This window comes from Gavia stellata, chromosome 6, assembly GCF_030936135.1.
Source record: "Gavia stellata isolate bGavSte3 chromosome 6, bGavSte3.hap2, whole genome shotgun sequence".
Classification (NCBI taxonomy): domain Eukaryota; kingdom Metazoa; phylum Chordata; class Aves; order Gaviiformes; family Gaviidae; genus Gavia; species Gavia stellata.
In genome coordinates this window covers 45,703,265-45,725,950 of record NC_082599.1, presented here as the reverse complement: position 1 = coordinate 45,725,950, position 22,686 = coordinate 45,703,265, and the positions used below count along the sequence as shown (strand labels likewise).

General features: G+C 38.0%; 2 protein-coding genes across 3 annotated transcripts in view; one reads left to right on the top strand and one right to left on the bottom strand.

Moving 5' to 3' along the window:
* The window catches only part of OSBPL10 (oxysterol binding protein like 10), a 122,739-nt gene extending 116,752 nt beyond the window's left edge, over positions 1-5,987 (top strand). For both annotated transcript variants that reach the window (XM_059818634.1, XM_059818635.1), the window contains 3 exons: positions 149-331; positions 1,907-2,060; positions 2,837-5,987. In XM_059818634.1, the coding sequence (XP_059674617.1) occupies positions 149-331; positions 1,907-2,060; positions 2,837-2,881 (382 nt within the window). In that variant the 3' untranslated portion in view covers positions 2,882-5,987. The remainder of the gene's footprint in view (positions 1-148; positions 332-1,906; positions 2,061-2,836) is intronic.
* A 2,190-nt stretch (positions 5,988-8,177) lies between these two features.
* The window catches only part of STT3B (STT3 oligosaccharyltransferase complex catalytic subunit B), a 52,415-nt gene continuing 37,906 nt past the window's right edge, over positions 8,178-22,686 (bottom strand). The window contains exons 8-16 of the mRNA XM_059818597.1: positions 22,256-22,304; positions 20,490-20,644; positions 18,551-18,762; positions 17,516-17,703; positions 16,848-17,019; positions 14,271-14,444; positions 13,177-13,290; positions 11,906-12,118; positions 8,178-9,859 (exon numbers count right to left, since the gene is read on the bottom strand). Coding sequence (XP_059674580.1) covers positions 9,779-9,859; positions 11,906-12,118; positions 13,177-13,290; positions 14,271-14,444; positions 16,848-17,019; positions 17,516-17,703; positions 18,551-18,762; positions 20,490-20,644; positions 22,256-22,304 — 1,358 coding nt within the window. The 3' untranslated portion in view covers positions 8,178-9,778. The remainder of the gene's footprint in view (positions 9,860-11,905; positions 12,119-13,176; positions 13,291-14,270; positions 14,445-16,847; positions 17,020-17,515; positions 17,704-18,550; positions 18,763-20,489; positions 20,645-22,255; positions 22,305-22,686) is intronic.

The window sequence follows — 22,686 nt, the reverse complement described above, 5'->3', positions numbered from 1 at the left end:
TTTTTGGAGAAAGGGTCACTATGCTTGAAAAATTACTTCGTAGATACAGAAAGCTGCTTGTAGCCTTAGCTGTGGTAGTGCTTTCATATGCTGATAATAAATGGTACCAGTTATTTTTGTGGTCTTTTTTTCTTCCCTCTTGAATTAGGGTTACAGCAGAAGTGAAACACAATCCCACTAACACCATTGTATGCAAGGCACAGGGAGAATGGAATGGTACGCTGGAATTTACTTACAGCAACGGAGAAACCAAAGTGATTGACACTAACAAACTGCCTATTATCAGGAAAAGGATTAGGCCGATAGCAAAGCAAGGCCCGCTGGAATCAAGGTAAGGGCAGAAGCGTTAGTGTTCTGATTTTGAACCTCGGATGGGAACAGAACGGGGAAGCAAACTGCAGTTATAAATGGTGTGGTTCAACAATGTCTCGCTTCCTACAGGACATTAATCTAGGCACAAATAGCTGAAGCTGTATATTGGTTCTTTGGAACATAAATTACATTATAGTGATGTATACATCAATTTTTTAGAGGGGGAAAATGCTTGTATGCGTTTTAATGAGCATTTGCAAAATGCTCATTAAATGTTTTCACCTGCTTTTTTGAGTGATTGTAACATGGTAGTCAAATTAGTCAGTTTGTTGCAAGTAATGTTGCATCTTATAATTTACACTGGAATTTAATGTTTTACATTTTAGAATATATACATATATAAAAATATGTAAAATGTGATGCAATGTGAGATATAAATACACACACACGCGTGCGTGGTTTTAAGGCTCTTAGCGCCCCCATCACATGCCTAACGGACTAGGTACATTAGAAAAAAAAAAACCTTCTGTTTTTCGCTGTCAGTAACTGTTGATGCTTATCTTCAGAAAAATCAGTATTTTTACTGAATTTAGGAACATCTTATTGGAGGATTTAAAAACATGAGTTAAGCTATATTTTATTATCTGTAAATATGTTCTCTTTATTGTACAAAGGTGTGTCTTGAGTCATTGTGCAGGGTCAGATATAATTTTCCTACTTTCTAAACATGCTTGCTTATCACAAACTCTTTTTTCCCCTGTAGTTTAGGAACAGAAAGGTTAGAGTAAATAAGGAAACCAGTAGCTCTGCAGTGTATTTATTGTATTTTTTGGATACTAGTAAGCAAATTACAACTATCCAGTGTTTCTGCAGGATATGCAGTTTATCAGATTGTAAACAGAAAGTCATTTAAAAAACCCTGGAAATGTGTGAAAGCTGCAGTCGGTTTCTTCTCAGTATTTTTCTGGACAAAGTTTCTGCTAGGCTAATACAGTGTGAGAAGGTATTGCATCTGAATACGGTCAGTAATGTGAAAAACAAGTTTGATTATATACTGATAATTATTGTTAACGGGGAATACAGAGCACAGAGCTAGAAGGGCTCCCTAGAATCAGCGCATCAATCCTCTGTTAGTAACCTGGTGGGAACAGTCAGTGTCCCAATTCAACGTACTCTTGGCTTTTGGCTAACACTCCCTTATAATTCAAAAATCTAACTGCAAATAAACACAGAATAAACGCTTGTCATTTGGGGGTAGATCATCAGTAAAGAACGTGAACAGGAAATGATAAAAATAAATCCATCTGCTTTGAGAAAAAAGCTCAGGTTGTGAAGAGTCAGGAACATGAACAAAAGCTATTGAGAAAGTTAACTTCCATGGGAAAATACTGGGAGTTGAGCAAATCTGAAAATCTGGTCCACAAATGTGATGACTGTCCTAGGAGAGTGATGGTTCACATGTTATGTGACTTGCAAAAATGGCACGGGGAACATGGCATCAGTCTGCCTCTCGCCGTACTGTTGTCTAGCCAGGCACTTGACTGCAGCAGAAGCATTCTCACTCTGTCGCTTGTGCTCCTTCTCCATCACGCAGGCACCTTTGGCAACACGTCACTAATTCTCTGAAAGAAGGTAATATTGATGCAGCAACGGAACACAAGCACCGCCTCGAAGAGAGACAGCGAGCAGAGGAGAGGCAACGTGTGGCTCTTGCAACGCCATGGAAACCAAAATACTTTGCCAAAGAGGTACTTTCATTGTCTTATTTTAAAGACCCTGTAGCATGTTTCTGCATACAAGAGGATGCTAGTACCAATGAATTTGTCTACGGTTTTTACCATGGGCTAGTGTTGTTATATACCACTGATTGTTTTAAATTCTGTTTATGCCAGAGTCTGGCTCCTAAAGAAGAGCAATGGTTTTTGCCATGTCCATGCTGTAAACTTGTACACCTTCCTTCAGTTAGATTTATTTTAACCTGAATTTTTGGTACCTAATGTTAGGCACTTAAAGCTATGGTTTTTACCTTAAAATCCACACCTTAATTTGCAAATGCTATGTACTCATATCCCCTACTAATCTTGATCTCGGCATACTGAAGCGAACACGATCTAGGGATATTTGTCCAATGTAAGTAAGCATGGGCATCTTAAACAGTCTTGGGTTTCATCTGCTTGAAATGAAACAGATTTTACCAAGTTCATCTTTGCCCTTTCTTAGAGGAAAGTGGGAAGGGAAATAAGACTGACTGAGGGAATTATTATGTGACTGTGTTGTTACACTAGCCAGTGTGTGCAACTATTTAAATCAGCAGTTCATCTGTTGCATCTTCCCATTGCTTCTCTTCCCCCTTGTAATTTTTTTCCCTCCCACCCAGATTACCTGTAAATTCATTAAGTACAGAATTTTCAGATGACAGAGTTGGTGTCTTGTGTTGATTAGTATTATTTTAGCTTTTATGTGGACATACACAGATCCAGTATGTATAAATCTTATTTGTAAACTCTCCCTAATTTTCTTGCAGGGCGATGGTTGGCTATACTTGAATCCTCTCTGGAAGACCCATTGATGGGATAGAGCAGTTGCCTCATAACTTTACCTTAAAGGCATTAAAATGATACAGTATATAACTTCAAGATGTCATTGAATAGGCTCTGTTATCAGAAGATACAAACGAGAAGCTATATACCGGGAATAATGCATCTCAAAATAACCACAAGCTCAAGTTTATTCAGGAGCCATTTTGTGTATATGGATACACAAACACACACGCACACGTCCATATATACACACATATATACACGCAGTGTGTATGTGTTTGTGTGTGTATTATTTACACTACATGTAAACAAGTGTAAACACTGACAGTGATTTAAAGACCTTTTCCTCTAAGTGTTAGGGCATAGAACTCCAGCCAGACTCAGCTGGGGTTCCCCGAGTTGTGTGCTTGCAGGATCAGGCCCTATGCTAGTATTTAAGAAAATACTTTTTTATTAGTACTAGTTAAGGTTTTTCTATTTTTCACTTTTGCCAAAAAAGTTTTGCACTTAAAATGTGATGTGTCACTTATTGGCAGTCATTCTGTCTAAACAGTCATTGAGTAACTCACTTTGGCATAAGAATGATACACTGACAGCACGCTCGCTCCTCGGGATGCTGATTTAAGAGCATGTTTCCTGTCACTTACGAGTGTGAATTTTCTGCCATCTCATAAGAAGTAGCAATACCTTCTCAAGAATATTGTTCGCACTAACCTGTTGTGTCCTCACTTCTTTGTTTGTTCATACGTCCAGCTGTTTAATAGAGCTCTGGTCACCGGAGAGCCAGCTGCTCTGGTAATTTTGATCTTGCTGTGTAACATTCTCTGGCTACTGTCATGCCAATGCTTTTGGGTTACGTGTTCCGCTAAATCCCTTCTGGCAGATGTAGCTGTGATGTTCCAGCTCGCTCTTGCCTCAGCTTTCCACCCTCACGTAAGAGGCACAGCACGCCATTGGGCTGTGCCTGAAGCACCCCGGTCACAGCCTTGCCTTCTGAGTTCAACCACTGCTGAGGCGTTCACGCTGAATTGCTGCCAGGCTGTGCGTTGAGGCGGGTGAGGCTGGGCAGGAGTCCGGTCCTGCTGTGCTGGGTGTGAGCGTTCCCCGCCAGCCAAGAGGCGGGTTCTGTGCACTGCTCTGGGAAATTAGACAGAGCTTGTCTGGTCAGAGCCCTTAATTCTGTATTAAGGCTCCAAGCAGAACTGTATTTTGATTTCTTTTGCTTTTGACCCAGTTGATTGCTTCTGGACGAAATATTTGGATGAATAGAGATGATATAGCTAGCCTTCTCGGATGAATGATTTTCTGAATTGAAAGTAATGATTTAGTAAATTATTACACTGAGACAATAACTTTGTTAATGAAACAAACGAAATGGGATATAATTTGTTTTGTAAAGTGAGAAAAAAAGTTAATAATCCTGTAGCTTGATCTTGCTTTGTAAGGTAACCACTGTGACACTAAGAAAGTAGATTCCAGAAGTGAGTTAAAGCTTCTTTGCTTTTCAGTTCATATTTGTTGAAAGTGAAGATGTTTTTGAGAGAAGTGACAACAAAAGGCAGATGTAAAATGTGCTGACTTCCGCTCAGTGCTGCTTTTTACAGTGCCCCATAAAGAAACCACTGTATTTCTAACGTACAGTAGCATGGATGCCTACCTTTCTGTAGTACTGATTAATTTTGTGCCTTTTGTCTGCTTTCTTAATACAATAACTTATGCTTTATAGATATTACACAAATATATTTAGGTCAAAGCACTGCTTATACCTGTTCTTGTGCGTCCTGCATTTTATAATTATTTTTTTGGTAGATACTAAAATCTCTTGAGCAACTCAGAAGGCTAAACAGGTGTGTACGCAAGGAAACATGCCATTAGTTGTTCATTTGGACATAATATTTAATAGATCTTAACGTTTGAACTTCAGATCCCTATTTAATGAAGGAGTGGCTCCTTTTCCTCCTAAATGCTATTTTGTCTGCTTGTATGTACTTTTTTTGCACATCAGAAAGATTCATGTCATAAATGATTTAAATCCTATTTTTAAAAAAAACTGTGGACTGTATGAGCTTGGTTTTGTAACTGACACTTTTTTTTAAAAAAAGGAGAAAAATCTTGGTTTTAGGAATAGTTGATGTTTTTCTGTAGCAAAATCAAAACTATGCTGTCCTAGTAATCACTGAGCTACTACCAGGTATCATCAGGAAAACTCATACTTTGTCACCTGCAAGAATTAACTTTATAATGGATCCACTCTTGTTCTAGTGGTTAGTCTGATAAGTAACTAGAAGTATTCATACCGTTTGTAGTATCATCAGAAAGAACAATCAAAAATGCAGAATTAAACACGTGGAACATCCTCCCAGAACTTTAACTTTCACACACCAAAGAACAAGCCACATACTCACTAAAAATAGCCATTGAAAACCTCTCTCTGTCAGGCATGCAGGCCTGCGCTCCTGAAAGAGTAGACCTCTTTCAGCTGTGGTGGTATGACTGTCAAGGCTACAAAGATGCTGTAGCCATTCTTTTAGGGAGAAATTTGAATAATTTTATGCTTGTAATTTATTGAAGATTTTTTCTGTCTGCATGGTTGGTTGTTTCTGCATGCCGAGAACATTCCACTTGTGCTCTGATAAATGTTTTGTTTTGTTCTGATGCTGTGAAGAATCCCCTGGTGCCATTACCGCTGTCTCTTTTCCAAAGTAACTCGGGAGAGGCAAACATAAAACCAGACCTTTCTGAAAAGATCCCATCAGCGAGAGATTCCAGAGCGAGATTCACAAGTGTCATTTTCCTTCTCTGATAGTTATGTGTTCAGTATATTTTACAGGACTGAAAAGTAAATATTCATAAGCCTTATTCTGTAGGTTGTTCCAATAGCTGTCTTGGACTTGCAAGTAAATATTTTCCTTTTCAAGTAGCCAATGTACACTCTGAATTGTAATGTAAAAACCGCCATGTACTTCAGATTTTTTGTGCACACCTGTAGAAAGCCTATGCAACCTTTTTCTTTCTTAAATTAGAAACGTTCAGAAAGAAAATTTATACCTTTATCATTTAAAAGATGCTCTGGCAGTCTCTTCTGATTTGCCTTCCTTTCATAATTTGTGAATTTAAAACGACAATGGTCATGAATAAAAGATTTGTTTCATTTAGTAGTGGGATGCCCTTTCTCTTTCCACTGAAGCATTAGTTATCTGGTACCAGTTACTCAGCCGTCCAGGAGTGGTGTACAGCATTCGGGGCATCTGTGATCTCTTTGCATGGTTCTGACAGAAGTGGCTTGTCAGCCGAATCCTGGTTTGTTCTGGGGTTTTCCCGTCCTGCTCGTGCTGCTGGACACCGTATAGGTAAGTTTTTGTTTAAGTTGGCCAGCACTACACAGGGAAAACAGGGCTGGGCAGCATCACAGCTTTAGGGAAGGCTGGGGAACATACGCCTTATTTTCACAGATAAAAAGGAAATAGGTTAAGGTGTTCCCTTGTTTCTGAAAATTGTATTGAATTTAATCTTTGTCATTAACAGAAATTCTTGAGTAGATACGTCTTAGAATACAACTCTGAATTACTGCAGCATTGGACACTTGCATGGGGAAGAAAAATGTGCTTAGAGGCTTCATGGATCCTGGTCAAGATTTTTTAAGTGTTAGACAATGCAGTTCTGGTTTATTTTAAAGATTCATCTACCGTGCTGGAAACTATCATGCCAGAACACTTTGTTTTTATGCAAAACAGAAAACAACACTGGCTGTAAATAGGACAAGAGACACTACCCCGTCGTGTTCCTTGCCTGTTGTTGCATTGCTTCAAGGCCATGTCTTGGAGCAGTTCATACATTTGGCTTAAAGACGTTATTGATGGTTTTAGTCATAGCCAAATACAACTTATCTTCAGTTTTTACTCACAGTGGGATTGATACATACAGAGGGCTGAGCCAAAGCATTTAACCGGTTTTTCAAGAGTAAATCTATCAAGATCTTTAACTAATGACTTTCATCCCCTGCTGTGGTGGAATTACTTCCACATGTCAAATATTTCTTCTGGGATTACCAATAGGACTGTCTGCCCTCACTGCTTTCAACAGTAATGGTTAAGTGATACAGAACTCATGCAATACTGGCTTACTAGACACGTGCAGTTTTAGTTCCTTAGCAACTGAAGACCAGAGCCTGGCTTAAGCATTTTTTTACTTCAGATTTTACTGTTTTGTGGTAGTTACGCTTCAGAATCTTCAAAATTTGACCTAGTAGAACAACAAAAGGATGGCTTTAGCTAAGGAAATAAACTAGTGTGGAAGGTATGTTTGATAGCGATGCAAGATGCTAGTATTTTTTGCTGGTACAAGTGTGGTTCAGTTCTCAGAGAGAATAGATAGAAGTTAGTTTAGCCAAGTAATTCTAGGATGCAGGTGAAGAACCAGGTAACCTATGTGGCGTGCAGGTTCCTGAGGAGCTAATGAAGGTGATACAATGCCTGCAAGTTCTTCTTTGTAATTTTTTTTTTTCCTAAGTGTCTGCCTTACTGACTCCAATTTTTCCTTCCATTTAAATGCAGAAGCCGTGACATCAAGTTAGATTTAAGAAAGCTCAGGTAAGTGGTAGATGACTTTAGGCCCAGGCTGGCTAAGATTCCTGTAGTTAGCTTATTTTTCTTTCACATAGCTTTAAAAATGCTGTAAAAGTTGACAGGATTCCCTTATTTCTGCCCTGTTAAAGAGAACACTTGTCAGCTAAGAGGGAAAACAGTCTGACAGAACTGTAAAGATACCTGAAGATGGGAGGGCAACCTTTCATTTCCTTTTTTAAAATAAGGCTTTTTTCCCTTTTTAAAATAAGGCTGAGTTGCTGCCGAACCACAGACTGACCATCAGCATCTGTGCTGCTGCCTTTCAGATGTTCTTCCAAATGTCAGTTTGCTTATTTCTTGCCACTGGTGAGGGGGGCAGGATGCAGATTTGCTTGGAAGAAGCAAGATATTACAAATCATGCATCAGGTAATCACCCCTTCTGCCTGTGTGTAAGCAGCTGTAATGGCTTGAGCCTCTCCAGCTTCTAGAAGGATTCACTGCAACATGTGTGTTTGGGAAAGATGGCTGCTGTTCTCTGCAAGTATTACAGCCACCGTAATTTCATCATAGCAGAGGCCCTACCTTTGGCTCAATAAATTTAAGCTGGAAGGATGTTAAGTAAGTAGCTGCTGTGGCTTCATTACAGCAACTTCATGAGGTCAGCAGATTTGCATTATAGAGTTCGAATGACTTAATTTATCACTAGGACTGCAAGCAACATGTTACCAAGTTAATCACAACAGAACTGACACAACACCCTTAACACAAAACTTGAATTAACTTTATTGTCCCCTACAGTCAACAACTGGTCTGCACTGAGCTTTAAAGCAACAAAATGAAATCTCCGAACGACAGGGGCCCAGAAATCCAGATTTAATTACCTTTGTGAAAATGCTGCAGCTGTAGTATTGGTCTGTATAAACCACTGGAGTCAAAAATGAGTTCATAAATCAAAAAAATATTCTACACCTTGGGAAAGAAGTCAGCAGTAACATTCTCACAGAACACTGTAAATTTACATTTTCTTCATGAAAGGTACATACTATTCTGCGTTTTACATCAAATTATTGATGCAGGTTTTGTTTCTATAAAAAGTTAAAACCTGTGGCAGGAAAACAAACTGCAAAACCCTTTCATTTTAATTAAAGAAAATTTTCAAGTCTGTATAAAGTTTTCCTATAGCTGGAAAGTGAACATGTTCAGTCTCCATTTATATTTTAGTGCATTTTAATCTGACAGTTTTCACCACTTTAAAAAAAAAAAACCCAAACAAAAACAGTATAAAAAAAGACAGACAAAGCAAATAGCACTATAGCAGGAATTTCTTCAATTGACTTAAGCACTCTAAATAAAACTGCAGAGAAACAGATTTCCAGAAAAACTTTTACCCTCACAAAAGAAGGCAGCGAGGGGAGGAGGAGGTTTGCAAATCCTCTACCTCTGATAGCCACAAAAAAGGGGGTTTGTACACCTGTCAACCTTTTTTTTTCTCCATTAAACAGGCTATACTTGTTTTACCAATGTAAACATTTACCTAAAATAGTTTAATTTCTGTTCTGAAGCACCAGCCACAACATGGTGTGCTCTGTTGCATGTTACTATAGCATTCATTACTGTCGTTTCAGATTTTTCAGGAGGATACAAATTTAGCCCTTGTATCTACGGTGTGCAAGGTTTGCCTTGTCTACCTTCTGAAAAGACAGCGTAAGGCAGCAATACTGCAATCCCACATTAAACAAAAGCAGCTTATCCCATCTAAACTAGCATCCAATTAATGGGTCCTGTCATCTCTTGTGAAAACTGCAGCTTTGCTTCCTACACTCCAGATCAAATGCAGCCTGCAGCAAGAGTAAAAGGACATTGAAAGAAACCATTGAAAAATAATCCTGGGAATAACTTATTTTCAAAGTTTAATTTCACAGAGCTCTGATTCCTCCTCATTGTTGAAAACAAGTCATTTTTAGGTTTCACCATTCCAGTTTACATACTGCTGCTATTCAGCTGAACAGTGTTTTCCAGAAAAGATTGACAAGTATGCATGTGCCAAGGACCAAATTACAGGGTTCTTTGGTGCAGTCAGTCCAAATTCTCAACAGATTTGAAGGATAATATGTACCAATAAAAAAAAAAATGCTGCTAGACTTGGATAGCAGCTCTGTCTTGCTTCACATTACAAATCTAAAACAGCTGTTCTCAATAAGCCAATATTTTTAATCAGACATTGCCTGAAAATTTTGTACAATATTCTGGACCAATGATGGTTCTGTACCCTCATGTTGCTGTGAAACATGACTTGAGCTAAAGGCAAAGACTGGTTATCTCAAGGACAACTGCTTCGTATTAGCAATCGAACAGTGTATTTAAACTGTCTTCCTGTTGGGTCTCTTGCCTTTCTTTAAAATTAGTTTATTCTTAATGTAGCCACGCTTCCTTTTGGAGGTCTAAAAAGAAAAACAGAATAAAATGTATTAGTTAATGATTTAGTCTTGACCGCGATTTGATGATGTGCATTTCAATGCCTGATCTTCAGATAGATTGATTTTAAAGAGCTTAAATGGTAAACCCTCAACTAGGTATCAGCCAGTTGTTATTTTTAAAGTTGGGATTGTTAATTCATGCCCAACATTTGCTTTTGCACAAGATGTGCTTTTGCAAGCCCCATCTACCAGATCTGTAGAATTGTTCGAAGCTTGTGCTGAGGCAGAATTAATAATTAACCAACATGATAAAGCTCTAATATGCCCAAAGAGCAGCAGTGGTGTAGAGCGTTGGCTTTGTTTGGAAATACCTTCTTGCATCTTTTGCACTATTTGATTCTCTTAGAAGTTAGCAAGACGATAGATGGAAAGAGTTGCTCAAAGCAGCATTTTTCAAAAGTAAGAAAGAGAAAAACTGAATAGTCACATTTTAGTCTTTAGCCCTCTGCTATTGGTCTGTAGGCTAGTTAGTGCTTTCTGCTCATGTGTCTTTATCAGCATATTTTAGAGGGTTTTTTTCTGAGGTAGCAATGGGGGGAAGCATTAATGTTAGTCTTAGGTAATATTAACTTCAAAGTTGTATGAATACAGTTAGCTTATGGCAGGTAGAATTGTACATTCAACATGCCTGCCACAACAAATGAGACAGTAGGCAGCTCCCACACTTGATGCACTTTGCTGTGCTTACCAGCAGGCTCTATTACATCAATTAAATGTAACTTTTCTCTTTTTAATAACAACAACAATATTATTATAAAGTGAGACAGATAGATACAGACTAATATGTAATACGCAGACATGTTATATCTCTGAGCTTAAGCAATGTCTTTCCTAACAGGGAAGAGTGATAGGAGATGGACTGAATTTCCAGTAAGGAAGCAATGGCTGAGAACTGTGGCTACTAAGAAGCCCTCATAATGCATTTAAGAAATCCTTGTTTAGACATTCGCCCCATGGTCTTTGCTGGTTCTCTGATTTCTTAATGGGAAGTAGAGCCTGTTTGTACTGCAAGAGTTAGTGCTAGGTCAGAATTTGCATCAAATTTTATCCTGGCGTTAGACAGGGAACTGACACATTCACAGCTTAAGTGGGGTCAATGCATCTATCATTAATAAATACAGCCTTGCTTGTCACTTCCTAAGATCAAAAGTTACACTGTAAGTATATGACAGGCACAATAAAGCTTACAATTTCCTTTCAAGATAAGTCTAGCTTCAGTAGCAACTCCCAAATACCTTATTTTATGAACTTCCATCAAATCACAAAAATAAGCATCTTTACCCTCTAACATTCTTTACTTATATTTCCATGACACAGTGTTAAGTTTACTGCCTATACTAATTTAGTTGGTTACACATTTGTTTCTGACAGGATTCTGGAATTCCCTTTGCAATATATATTTGAATATACAGAAAACAGATGTGAAGGAGAGGGCTGCTAAGAGTCTCCCCAACTCCCCTGGTAACACATCTTTCTTAATACGCTGAAGCAGACCACAGCTAACACATTTAAAACCATGAAGATGACTTCAAACAGTAAGCAGCCAGACACTAAAGTTCCGTCAACAAAAGTTTCATATTTAATTTATTTCATACAAAATTGCCATTTTTAAACTTCTAGGCATCACTACTTTCAAACAAAGTCAGAAAGCAACTTCCACATTATTTACTTAGTGAGCCATAGTTACTGAAACATGAATTGATGTACTTTAGAGATTATACTTCCAGTTACATGAAGACTCAAGAGTTGTAACAGCCAGTGACACACTCTATTTCCAGTTAGCATTCTGCCTAAAAAAAATCTAGCCTTGTGTCTTCACATGCTTTTAAGTTAAGCAGACAGTAAATTAACAATTATTACCAGCAGGCAGGTCTGATATTGGACACTAACAGGAACAGTATCCATAACATTCTGGCTAGTGGAAATACATAATTCACCAGCTATGTGATTCACTGTTAAAAATAAACTGCCATCTCCTGACCTCTTTCAGCTACTTCACTGGGAACCCACCTTCTTTGACAAATACTTCTGTTTCGGTACAATGTTGGTTACTCTAGGTTTATGATCCAATGTCTCTCTGTTGTCTAGTTGTTTCACCTTGTATATTCTAACAAGCCAGTGCTCTGAGGTAAAGGCTTCCTCCAGATGTTTAAATTTAATGTCTTTGTTGCCTATCTCAGCATTGCGCGTACGATCAAATCCTGGGGGTGTCCGAAAATCCAGCTATAAAAATTAAAGTTGCATATTAGTTAGAGACAAAACCCAAAACACCCATCACTGCAAACTGTGGTACCTCATAGCACAAGGTAACACTTTCAACTGGTCTAGTCAAAGGACAACGCTTCTCTTGCGTTGGTTATTACCACACAGAAAAAACTCTCAGTTCCTTTTTACAATTGAGAAAGGGACAAATTCATTCTTACTCCTACAGATGTCGCAGGAGACAGCACTTCATGCCTCAACAGAAATATCACGTCTGCATTCAGAGATGAAACTACTCAAGTGAAAGTCTGAGGTGTGGCAGCCTGCAGTGGCTTTTTAGCATAGCTGCTCCCTTGTACTCTCTCTTCTATAGTGCAATAATTTGCACTTTCATGGTTTTCCATACAAGTCTGAAATTGTTCATGTTTATCAGTTACTTATAACATAGGGAGGTTATATTTAAGATCCACTGGCATCAATTTTAGCTGAATAAAGGATTCTTGTGCTACTACATCAGAACGAAGGGCCCTTGGCAGCGGGGAAAAGAACAGGGAAGAAAAAAATGCAAACAAGGCAGATTTAGCTACATACATATGCTTGATGATCCTAAAGCGGAGTGACAACTCTCTCTGAGAATTATGCCCTTATTATGTAAGTGCTCTGTTGTTTAACACACTGATGTGATGTGGATAGAAATTGGGTAGATTGTGACAGATATTAAATAGCCAATTAACAGTTCTACTCCTGTGTTGCCATTAAAAAAACAAATCTAAAGCTCTCCACAACATAACAGTTAATGCTTTAGCAAGCGCACTGCATAACGGCATTAAGATGCTTGTCTGGAGCAATGCAAAGGACAGCAAAAAGCTCAGTACAAGTGTAGGTTAGCAGCAGAAATGCTTTTTTTTAAAGGTTATATACAGTAGACCATGCCTAGATGTGTTTTGATTTGTAAAGCTGACTCTTACCTCCAATTCTGCTACTACAAGCAACACTCAATCTAGAAGATGGAAAATACATCAAAATAACATGTTTTCTCACATTTCGATTAAGATTTAGTCGAAGTTGTAAGCACTAACCTGCATCTCGCCAAATCTGTAATAGGACATTTTATACATGAGGCAGTTCAGCAAAGTTGGAGAACCTGCCTTGTCTACCCGGAATTCTCCCTGAGGGGTAAAGTAATCACTTTCCTTTAAAAAATAAAAGAAGATACAAAGAGTCAATATAAACTAAACCCCCTGTTTAAGGTAATTTCTCATTCCCTTCTCCACAAAAAAAATCTTCATAAAGAATTTAAACTGACTTTAAAAGCTGATTTAAGCTAGTCTTAAAACAGAAAATGATGACGGTCATTAAAGGTAAAATAGTTACCAATTACCTGCTTGTAACCCAGACCCACTTCACAGTAAGCAGTTACTGGAAAACAGATCCCCCACTCACTTTTTACATTTTGAGATCAATCAAAATTTTTCTTCAGAAAGGTGAAAAGCACTGTATTGTTACTATACAAGGTCTGCAGTGTTACCATAAACTTCATATGGGCACAATGTTTAAACAAAAAACTTCTGCCATTTTCATCTCCAGTACAAGATGAAACTATGCACACAGGCTACTCCCTTAAGCCTGTGCTCAATACCTAGACGTTTTTGTCAGGCTTAAGCAAATACTACTACAGACTTCTGCAATCTCTGAGATGTTTGAATAACTTAAACTCTACTTAAGTCAATATTAACACTTTAACTTGTCTCCTACAATTACAGAGTGAAGAAATTTGTAATGCCAACTCTTTAAACAGTCTGAACACTCCTTTTTCAAAGTATGATGGTGCATAGTGAGACACACACACAAGAATTAAAAAAGCTATCCTCTACTTTTAGTATCATGCAAAAAAAGGGAAAAGCTTTTGAGGTTACTGACCTTTCAAAACCATAAATATTGAAAGAAACTGGGCTACAGGCCTCTGCACTCCTACTGTTCTAGGAAAACAACCCATAACACATTTTTCAAATAAAATCGCAATAAGTAGTAGAGATTTCCCTCCACTGTAATGAGCACTACCAGGAAAGCAACAACATAAATAAAAGTTTAAAAAAAACAGTAGAGAGGAACATACAGAAATACAGTATTCAGCCAAGAATGCTTCAGTTTTCTTGTGTGTGTTTCCACTTACCCGAATATCTTTGGGATGCTCCCCCTCTGCTATTCTCACCATCCACAAGAATTTATTAATATCATCACCAGAGTAGCCAATCACGCCACCAAAAATGATCAAAACATAATCCACATCCAGACTTCTCATGATCTCGTACGCTGCTGACTCATTTGATGACATTGCCTTTCCCACCTGTATCATAGCAAAAATACCTCAAATATCTGCATAGCTGCCTATCAAACAGATCCGCAGATCAATAACCTGCCAGACCAAAGCCCAAAATTACATACTTGCCAACTGAAGCCCACATTTTCATTCTAGATAAAGAAAGCCCCTTGTGAATACTTAGAAACTCAAAAGCCCAACATAAACTGAAATATTTTCTCCTCTGCAAGAGAAGTGCTGCCTGTTGAAATGAATGTTTTGAGTATAAAATGTAGCAATAAGGGTTTTCCTTTTGCGGCACTTAAAGCTTTTTTCAAGTCATGGCTATATTGCCAAAAACCTAGTGCTGCAGAAAATACGTAATTCCAAATTATTTTCAAAGCTTTAGACACAGCCTCAAGTGAATAAATTATTTGAAATGTTAGTAATTTCTTGTCCTTTTTTTTCCTTGAGCTCTGTCTTTCACTAATGAAGCAGCCATGCTGCATTTTACTCAGCAGCATACAGGCACCCTCAGCGTTGAATTCAAGGTAAGTTTATGCAGAGAAAACATCAGAATAGAGGCATCCTTGAGTTAAAAGCGTAACACAGTTTTGGCCTTGAAAAACTTTTTAAAGCTGTGTCCAGAACCTCTTCCATACTGGTCACTTCCCATACTGGTCACTTCCCACACTGGTCACTTCCCACACTTAGAGAATTCACTTAAGTCAGTAACTGGCATTCAGTTCAATAGTTTTGTTTGCTATTGAAAGTCTTGCACTTAAAGCATAATAATGTATTGGTGTAGTAAAAGGGAGTAACTACAATATAAATAATACTGCATCCAAACTGGTCATTAGAAAACGCTAAGCTTAGGCTGCAATCTGTCAAAAAGACTGAAAGCCTCAGCTTCTTGGCCATTATCCTAATCAATGTGAAGTTATTTGGCAGATGTCCTTTCTGTGCAGGAGCAAGTCATCTGGATGTGTCTCCAGGGCATGCCTCATTTAGAGCACAAGTTCAGGTATTCGCCACAACACACATTTATTGCTTGTGTCCCCCTTTATGGAGTATTCCTTCCAAAATGGAACCTGACAGCACCAGTAGTCATACTGGAGAGAATTCCTTACTAAAAACCATCATTGCTAATTGCTGTATTGTGTATGGTTACTGTGCTTATGCAAAACAGATGACTTCTTCCACAGTTTATTCACCTGATGCGCCTCGTCCTGCAGGGATCTGTTGGTTTAGATACAGTATCTGCACTTCTACCTCTTGTAGAAGAGGGAGGCACATAGAGCTATCAGTTGAATGTCCACCTAAAACACACTAACGCTGTCAGGTCAACAACCAAAACAAGAGAAAAGTGCCTTAGTACATGGGAAGGCTTCTTGACTGATATTAGCAGCAACAGTACAATTTCCCAAGCTTGCTTTCGGCTGATGTGAGTTACCTGCTCCTGTCAAAAGCACGTACATATGATCCCCCCCTTCCCCAAAACACTTCTTTTTCAGAACTTGGTATGCTCAGAGCACAGCTTGTTTAATTTGCTGATTTTGAAGACTGCTTGTCTGCAGGTCTGGTCCAACTACTGTACTAGGTACTGACACAAGACAAGAAATTATCCTAATATGTTCCTTAGGCCCTTCCCCCATTCTGCCCACATAACATGACATAGGTCTTCTGGGAAGAAGCGGCCCCTGAGTGATGACTGGCTGCCATTACACAACCCCCAGTAAGACTGCAACCCAGCTACAATATAGAGCATTCTTTTGTTTCTGAAAAAAGTTTAAGCTGCCCAGGGTGGTGCCCCTGTAACCACAGGCAATGCTAACACCCTGCCTTTGAGCACACGCACAAGGCTTCAACTTACTCTTCAGAAGTGGAAAAAAAATTAAATGTACAGCTGTTTCGTCTAACTGCAAATTTGAGAAGACAGAATTGCATCAAATCTGCAATGCTTCTATTGCTATTTATAAACTTTCTCTAATTTCCAAAATGCCTAAAAATTTGTTGTTTCATCATGTGGTCAGTTTTCACATGCCATTCAAAAATCCAGTCAGCAAAGACACTGCTGAACTGAAACGATCCCTATTTGGATAGTGCCAGTAAAGTAGTGGTACCAGGTAAGCTGTCGTAGCACTAATCACAAGGGGAATGGTTACATTAGATTTTGTCTATCCTCTCACAAAGAAGAAAAACTGAAGTGGAAGTGAAGTTTTGGAAACTCCAAATAAACAAAATGGAAACTCTAAAAGCAAAATTGATCCCCAAACCTCTTTATACTTGAGTTCTAAGAAATGCAAAAACTATGCTCCTTCCACCTCTGTGTTTCCCACTCTATGGAATTTTTCCTTAATATCATACTATCTATCAACATTTACAGTTTCATACTCCATTGCAACATAAAGATTTTGGTGTTATTACTCCATAGAAAATTGCCACCCTTACCAGGGCTATGTGGCTGTTGTTCCAAGTATTGTTATCAACCAAGGTTGTCCTGTTAGCCATTCCTGCTATCTGATAACCATAGTCCCACCACGACATCACTCTGGCATGCTCATCTGTGTTTTGTCTGAGCCAGTAGTAGGCTTCTCTGAAGTCATCTAGGATATTCCGAGTTCTGGAAAACAGAGTTCATTTTATTCACATTGGTACAAACACTAACAACAAATTAACTGCACCATGATAAATCTGGGCTTACAAATAAGGGGTTTCTTATTCGTTCAGCTCCCTTTGAGGGACTCAGCCACCAGCAGTCCTAAGTTTGAACCCACTGACAGCTGAACAGCCAGAAGCTGAACTGCTTTTGAAGATGTGACTAAATGCACTTCCAGTCAAGTATATATTCGTATACAAGTTTTGCCAATTGACTCAAAAACTTTTTTTTTCCCACTGTCATCTTTATTGGCTTTGGATAGGATTATTTTTATGTATTTACATTAAATATTTTATAAAATGTTGTATCTTTTTGAAAATTAGAGTATTAAGAATTTTTTATTCAGGTGAAAATTCTGCCTTAATATATGCTTAAAAGAAGGCAAAGCAAATTGCTAATGCAAAGGAAGTGGAAAGGCTTTTGCCCTTTAATTATTTTCAGAGCTGTAGACCCTACTTACCCATCATGGTTATAGGAAGCAAGAACGACGCTGGGGCTGGAGTATGCATTGCTAGTTACCCAAGTACAGTGGACAGCAAACATCATCAACAACATCAGCATCAGCATAGTAACAATGTTTTTGATATTGGGACCTAGTCCTTCTTCCGTTTTTTCCTGTTCAGATACGTGTTTCCTCACTTTACCTGCCTAAACAAACACAAATACATCTGTTACGGCAACTTTTATCACCCTTTACAATAGAAACCATGCCTTTTTCTTCACCATATGCACCCCATAAATGCTACTGGATACTATAAAGCTAGACCAAATTGTAGCGTAAATTACCTAAGTATGGACAAGAATATTTTGACAATCCAGCAACTTGTAAAAATGGATGATTCCTTGAAAGCTTCTTTCGGAATAAAAAAAACTTAAGTGAGGGTCAATGCATGACTTCCTTGGTTTGGCTCAGTATGACAATGCCCTTTTATAAGGCAGGGTGCAAAAGAGAAAGGCACAGATATTTACTGTGAGGAAAAGGGGGAAACCCAAGGCTCATGCTTTGTCAGGGTCAGTACAACAAAGCCTAAGAGATAATAAAACTAGTACCTAACACCACCTTTTTCAGGAATAAGAGAGTATACGAGTTTATGTATAGAAATACTTTTCCATAAAATATATTATTCTTTCATTTCACCATGTCTTAGAGGAACTACAGGAGGGAAACATGGAGACATTCAGTGATACAGAGCTGCTATAACTAGTTAAGGAGAGCAAGCAACTGTTTGCCATCACTTCTCTAAAAAGCTGGGTTAACATTGTATATTTCCTTTAGGTTAAAGACTCATCAGCAATCAAGCTAGAAGGAACCACAGATTTTTTTTTTTTTCCAGGACGTCAGTTACACCTTATTGGTGAACATCAATACTTGTTCTAAATTTAAACGCTAGTGATTCAGACCTTTAGTGGCATTTACAATATTCTGACCAAAAGAAAAAAAATGTACTAAAAATAAGCTGGTTTCTGACTTCTAAATTTTGCTCCCTCTCCTCACCTTATCATAGAGGTTGCCAGGGTTCCTTTTGTCATCCTCATCACTGCTGTCCTCGACTGGTGGATTTTCCCTCTTCATATCATCACCCAAATAACGCTCAAAGACATTAGAGAAAGCAATTGCAGACAGCATACAGACCACTGGAGTCAAAGTGAGCATCAGACGAACCATCACACCAGCAAAGTAAACAGCGCTGATTGCATACAGAGCAACTGCAAAGAAACAAATCTACTGATGACATTTAGAAAATAACACTCATTCTGACTGCACATGTACACGCTCTCCACAAAACTACTTCTGGAAGTGGGTTGAGCATCTGTGTGTATAAAGACTTGTGTATCCATCTTGCATTTCATTGCTTTTTAATTTACAGAGATACAGTTCAATTACCGTTTATGCTTTTTAAGCCTCAAACCCTTCCTGAAGTTCATCTTGACAACTGTTAACAATAACACAACCCCATTTTCATATTCATTAATAATGTGTCAGAAGATACATTATTAGTGAAATTTAATATCACACACCAAAACCGCTACTGGAACAATAGGTCGCTTCATTTGATTAAAAAAGTCAAACAGCCCTAGACCAAACAAGTTACTGAAACTGAAAAAGCAAAAGGAAGTGTTAGAATTTCATGTAAATACCAAATTTTAATTTAAGTTAGAGATATCTGTGGACAAATTGGGGGCTTGTCTACATTATAATTCCATACAGACAAATAATATGATATTGCGAATTTTTCCTGAACAGTAATATCCCCGCTACATGCCCCCCCCCCAAGATTTTTGGAATAGCATGGAATATTCAGAACACTTTTCTTAGAAGAAAAAAAAACCTATACAAACCTATATACACTGGTTAGGAACATCTATTGTTCAAGTAATAGTGGTTATTCCTTGTTTGCTACAGTTTAACAGTACACTTTTGTGAAAGATTTGCCACGAAAATCATAAAGGGACACTGAACAGATTACATCCATAAATATTTTCTACTTCATAGCGAAGTAGTATGGCTCTCCATTCTCACCCATAGGTCTCTTTATGCTGATTTAAATGGATGATGCAGCAGTAAGAGGCTGAAAGCATTGCCCAGCACTGGTCTTGACAAGGACTCATTGTAAGCCACAAAGCACAGAATACCCCAGAGTCACTGGATTTAACACAGTAAACGTTCCCACCTCCCACATACCCCTTAGGTAATCCTAAGAGGCAGCCATATTAGTCTGGAGCCTCCTGTCCCTGTAAAAGCCCAAGACCTGAGTGATAGTCACTCCTCCATATGGGCTGCAACTCCAAATCACATCCTTACAAGCCTCATTCATAATCTTAAAAGTCTGCTTTCACGTACAGCTTTGTACAAATAAACAATTTGTTGTCACTGACATAGGGAGACCCCACACCTATGCTTAGGCTTGTGCCTTGTCTAGTACTTGTTCCACAGCAAGTGATTCAGTTCACTAAAATAGCAGAAAAGCTGGGAGGAAAAGTCATTTTGGATCATCATCTGTGATGGGATGAGTGCCAGACACCCAGAGAAGGGTCGGGTGCCTTGCAGCCTGCATAGGTTAGGGGACCTTCCCTTTGCTTTCAGCTGTTCATTTGGCTGAACTGTACTGCAGAACTGCACCCCAATGCACAGTTCGCAAGATCAGCATGTGGAAGAGCATGCAACTCCAGCTGCAGAACAGAACCATACTGAGAAATATTTCGATCCCACCTCTTGGGACGACACTCCATCACAATTTCACCAATCTCTGCGTTGTTATAAATGGTTTTAAATACTGCTGGGTGCAGGCAACTTTTAATAATAATCTTTAAACACATCACTTTTAAGTCTTTTTTTAGAACAAGCCATATACCAGCTTTGAGCAAACAAAACCAAAATAGAATCAAGTTGAAGGCAAGATTTTTCAAAACAATTTAAAAATATTTTCTCTTACCAAAGACTCTTTCATCATTGATGTTTTTGATACAGAACCACAGCCCTGCTGGGAAAGTACACACGAGAATATGCAGATCAAAAAAGAAGGAAACCCATGTTGTAGGCTGATGCTCAGACACAGAGGCAATGATCGGGATGTGAATTTTCGCATACCTTTTTTAAAAAAAATTCAGTTCAAATTATTTTGAAAAGATAAAATTATTAAAACTTGTAAACATTAGGAATTCTGAAATTCATTTCAAAGGAAGCAATTCAATTTAAAATGGCAAATACTCTATTCAGCAGAAATCTGATGGAACTTTTATACCAAGAAAGGTTTTACTGTATGTAGGAAGTATGTGGAGCATAGAGTTATTTAAAATACCAATAAAGGATTATTTCCATACTAATTGAAAGAATGAAAATTATGGATGTTTTGTTTTATTACGGCTAAATATGAAGTAAAATTCACCAAACTGAAAACACGCAGCTATGGATGCCCCATCATTACATTTTGAAGCGGTAATCATCCATGCCAGTAAGTCTCCTAGATTTGCAACACTGTGTTTCAAGAACTCTCCTCTACACAGAATACCTTAATTTTCTTAGTAGAGAAAGTTACAGTATTAAATACCAGACCAGTTACTGATGCCCCCACATTCTTTTAGATGCTGAAGAAATCAGGCCTTGTCTACACTTGGAAATACAGGTCAACTAAACAACATGTCAAACACTCAGTGCAGACAAGGACAAAAATGTGTTCTATAGAAAAGACAGCTATTTATACAGACCTAATCTGGGGTGCTACATGACTGAATGGTAAGGTATCAAACATATGTCCTTTTCTTCACTGAGATCTAGTTCTCATTCAAAACTGCATTGTGTGTTTTAACACAATAATTTTCTAATGTAGACAAGCCCTCAAAAGTTTAAGGCTTTGTATATATATAGGCTACTTCATTTATAGGCAAAGAACAACATCTATATGTTCTTCATATAAATCTAAGGCTTCTTTACTGACATCTATTTCTACTACATTTATTACAGAGTTGGTACAGAACCCTGTATGAGCTGGACTTAGGAGCCTGAAAAAACCTGAACTGCAAAAGTTTGAAGTTCTCCTATCCCTGCTTTTAATCTTAAAAACCAAAAAACCCTCTCCATTGAATTTCACTTGAAATACATTTATCTGAGAAAAATATCTTCAGCTTTATTCTTATTCTCCTGGCTGGCTGGCTGAAGAATCCAACATTGGATTTTTAAAGGTCAACCAAAACAAAAGATTAACTAACGCTGGTTTTTACCCGTGAATACACACATGAATAAACCAGAATTGTTCAGAATAGACATCTGTATACACAAGACAGATGTATGAACATAATAAACAGGCAACATGCAAGATGATATGTGCAATATCTTTGACTTTCTGCAGTGTTGCGCAATGACAATAGCATAAGTTTAAGGCTCTTAGTAATTTTTAAATGTGTCCTGAAGCATTGGTACAGCTTTTGGTTATTTTATGCTGAGAAGCACTAGAATTTCATATAGAAAAACATACCATTACATATTCAAAGGTGTAAGAAATTTAGAGACAAATTAGTGAAATGATTGCAAAGATCAGGAACAGTTAATACAGGTGCTCTCTTTAGATAACTGATTAAAGCCCGCTATATTCTCCTTGACTGAAATACTAAATGGATTTGAGGATGAGGAGAGCAAAAGATTATTAGTTTTCAGTAGACTGCTATTGATATCTAAATCCTTATATCCTTTGTCCTTACTTACCCAGTGTCCCACAATGAATAAAATCTGCCACTCCACGGAGCAATATAACCTGAAAAAGAGAAAGGGAAAAACACCTTTTGCTGCCTAGGTATTTAAATGCAATAATTTTTCTACTCCCTCAAATTATAGCACAAAACCAAAGAAATTCCACCAAACTTGTAATATATGTGAACCAGACCTACTACATTAAGCAGGCTATAAAGTCTACCAGCCATGAAGGTAGTTTTAGAAGAACACACTCTTACAGGATCACACTGTACTCATTGAGTATCAAGACACACACACCTCCAAAAGTCAAAGCAATGCAATAATAAATAAAATATTTCTCATAGAATATGACAGGTAGCAACCTATACTCCGTAAACAAGTATAAGAAAGAGAAAACATAATTGATAAGAAAGTATTTAATTTTTCTGAAATGCCTGAGCAGG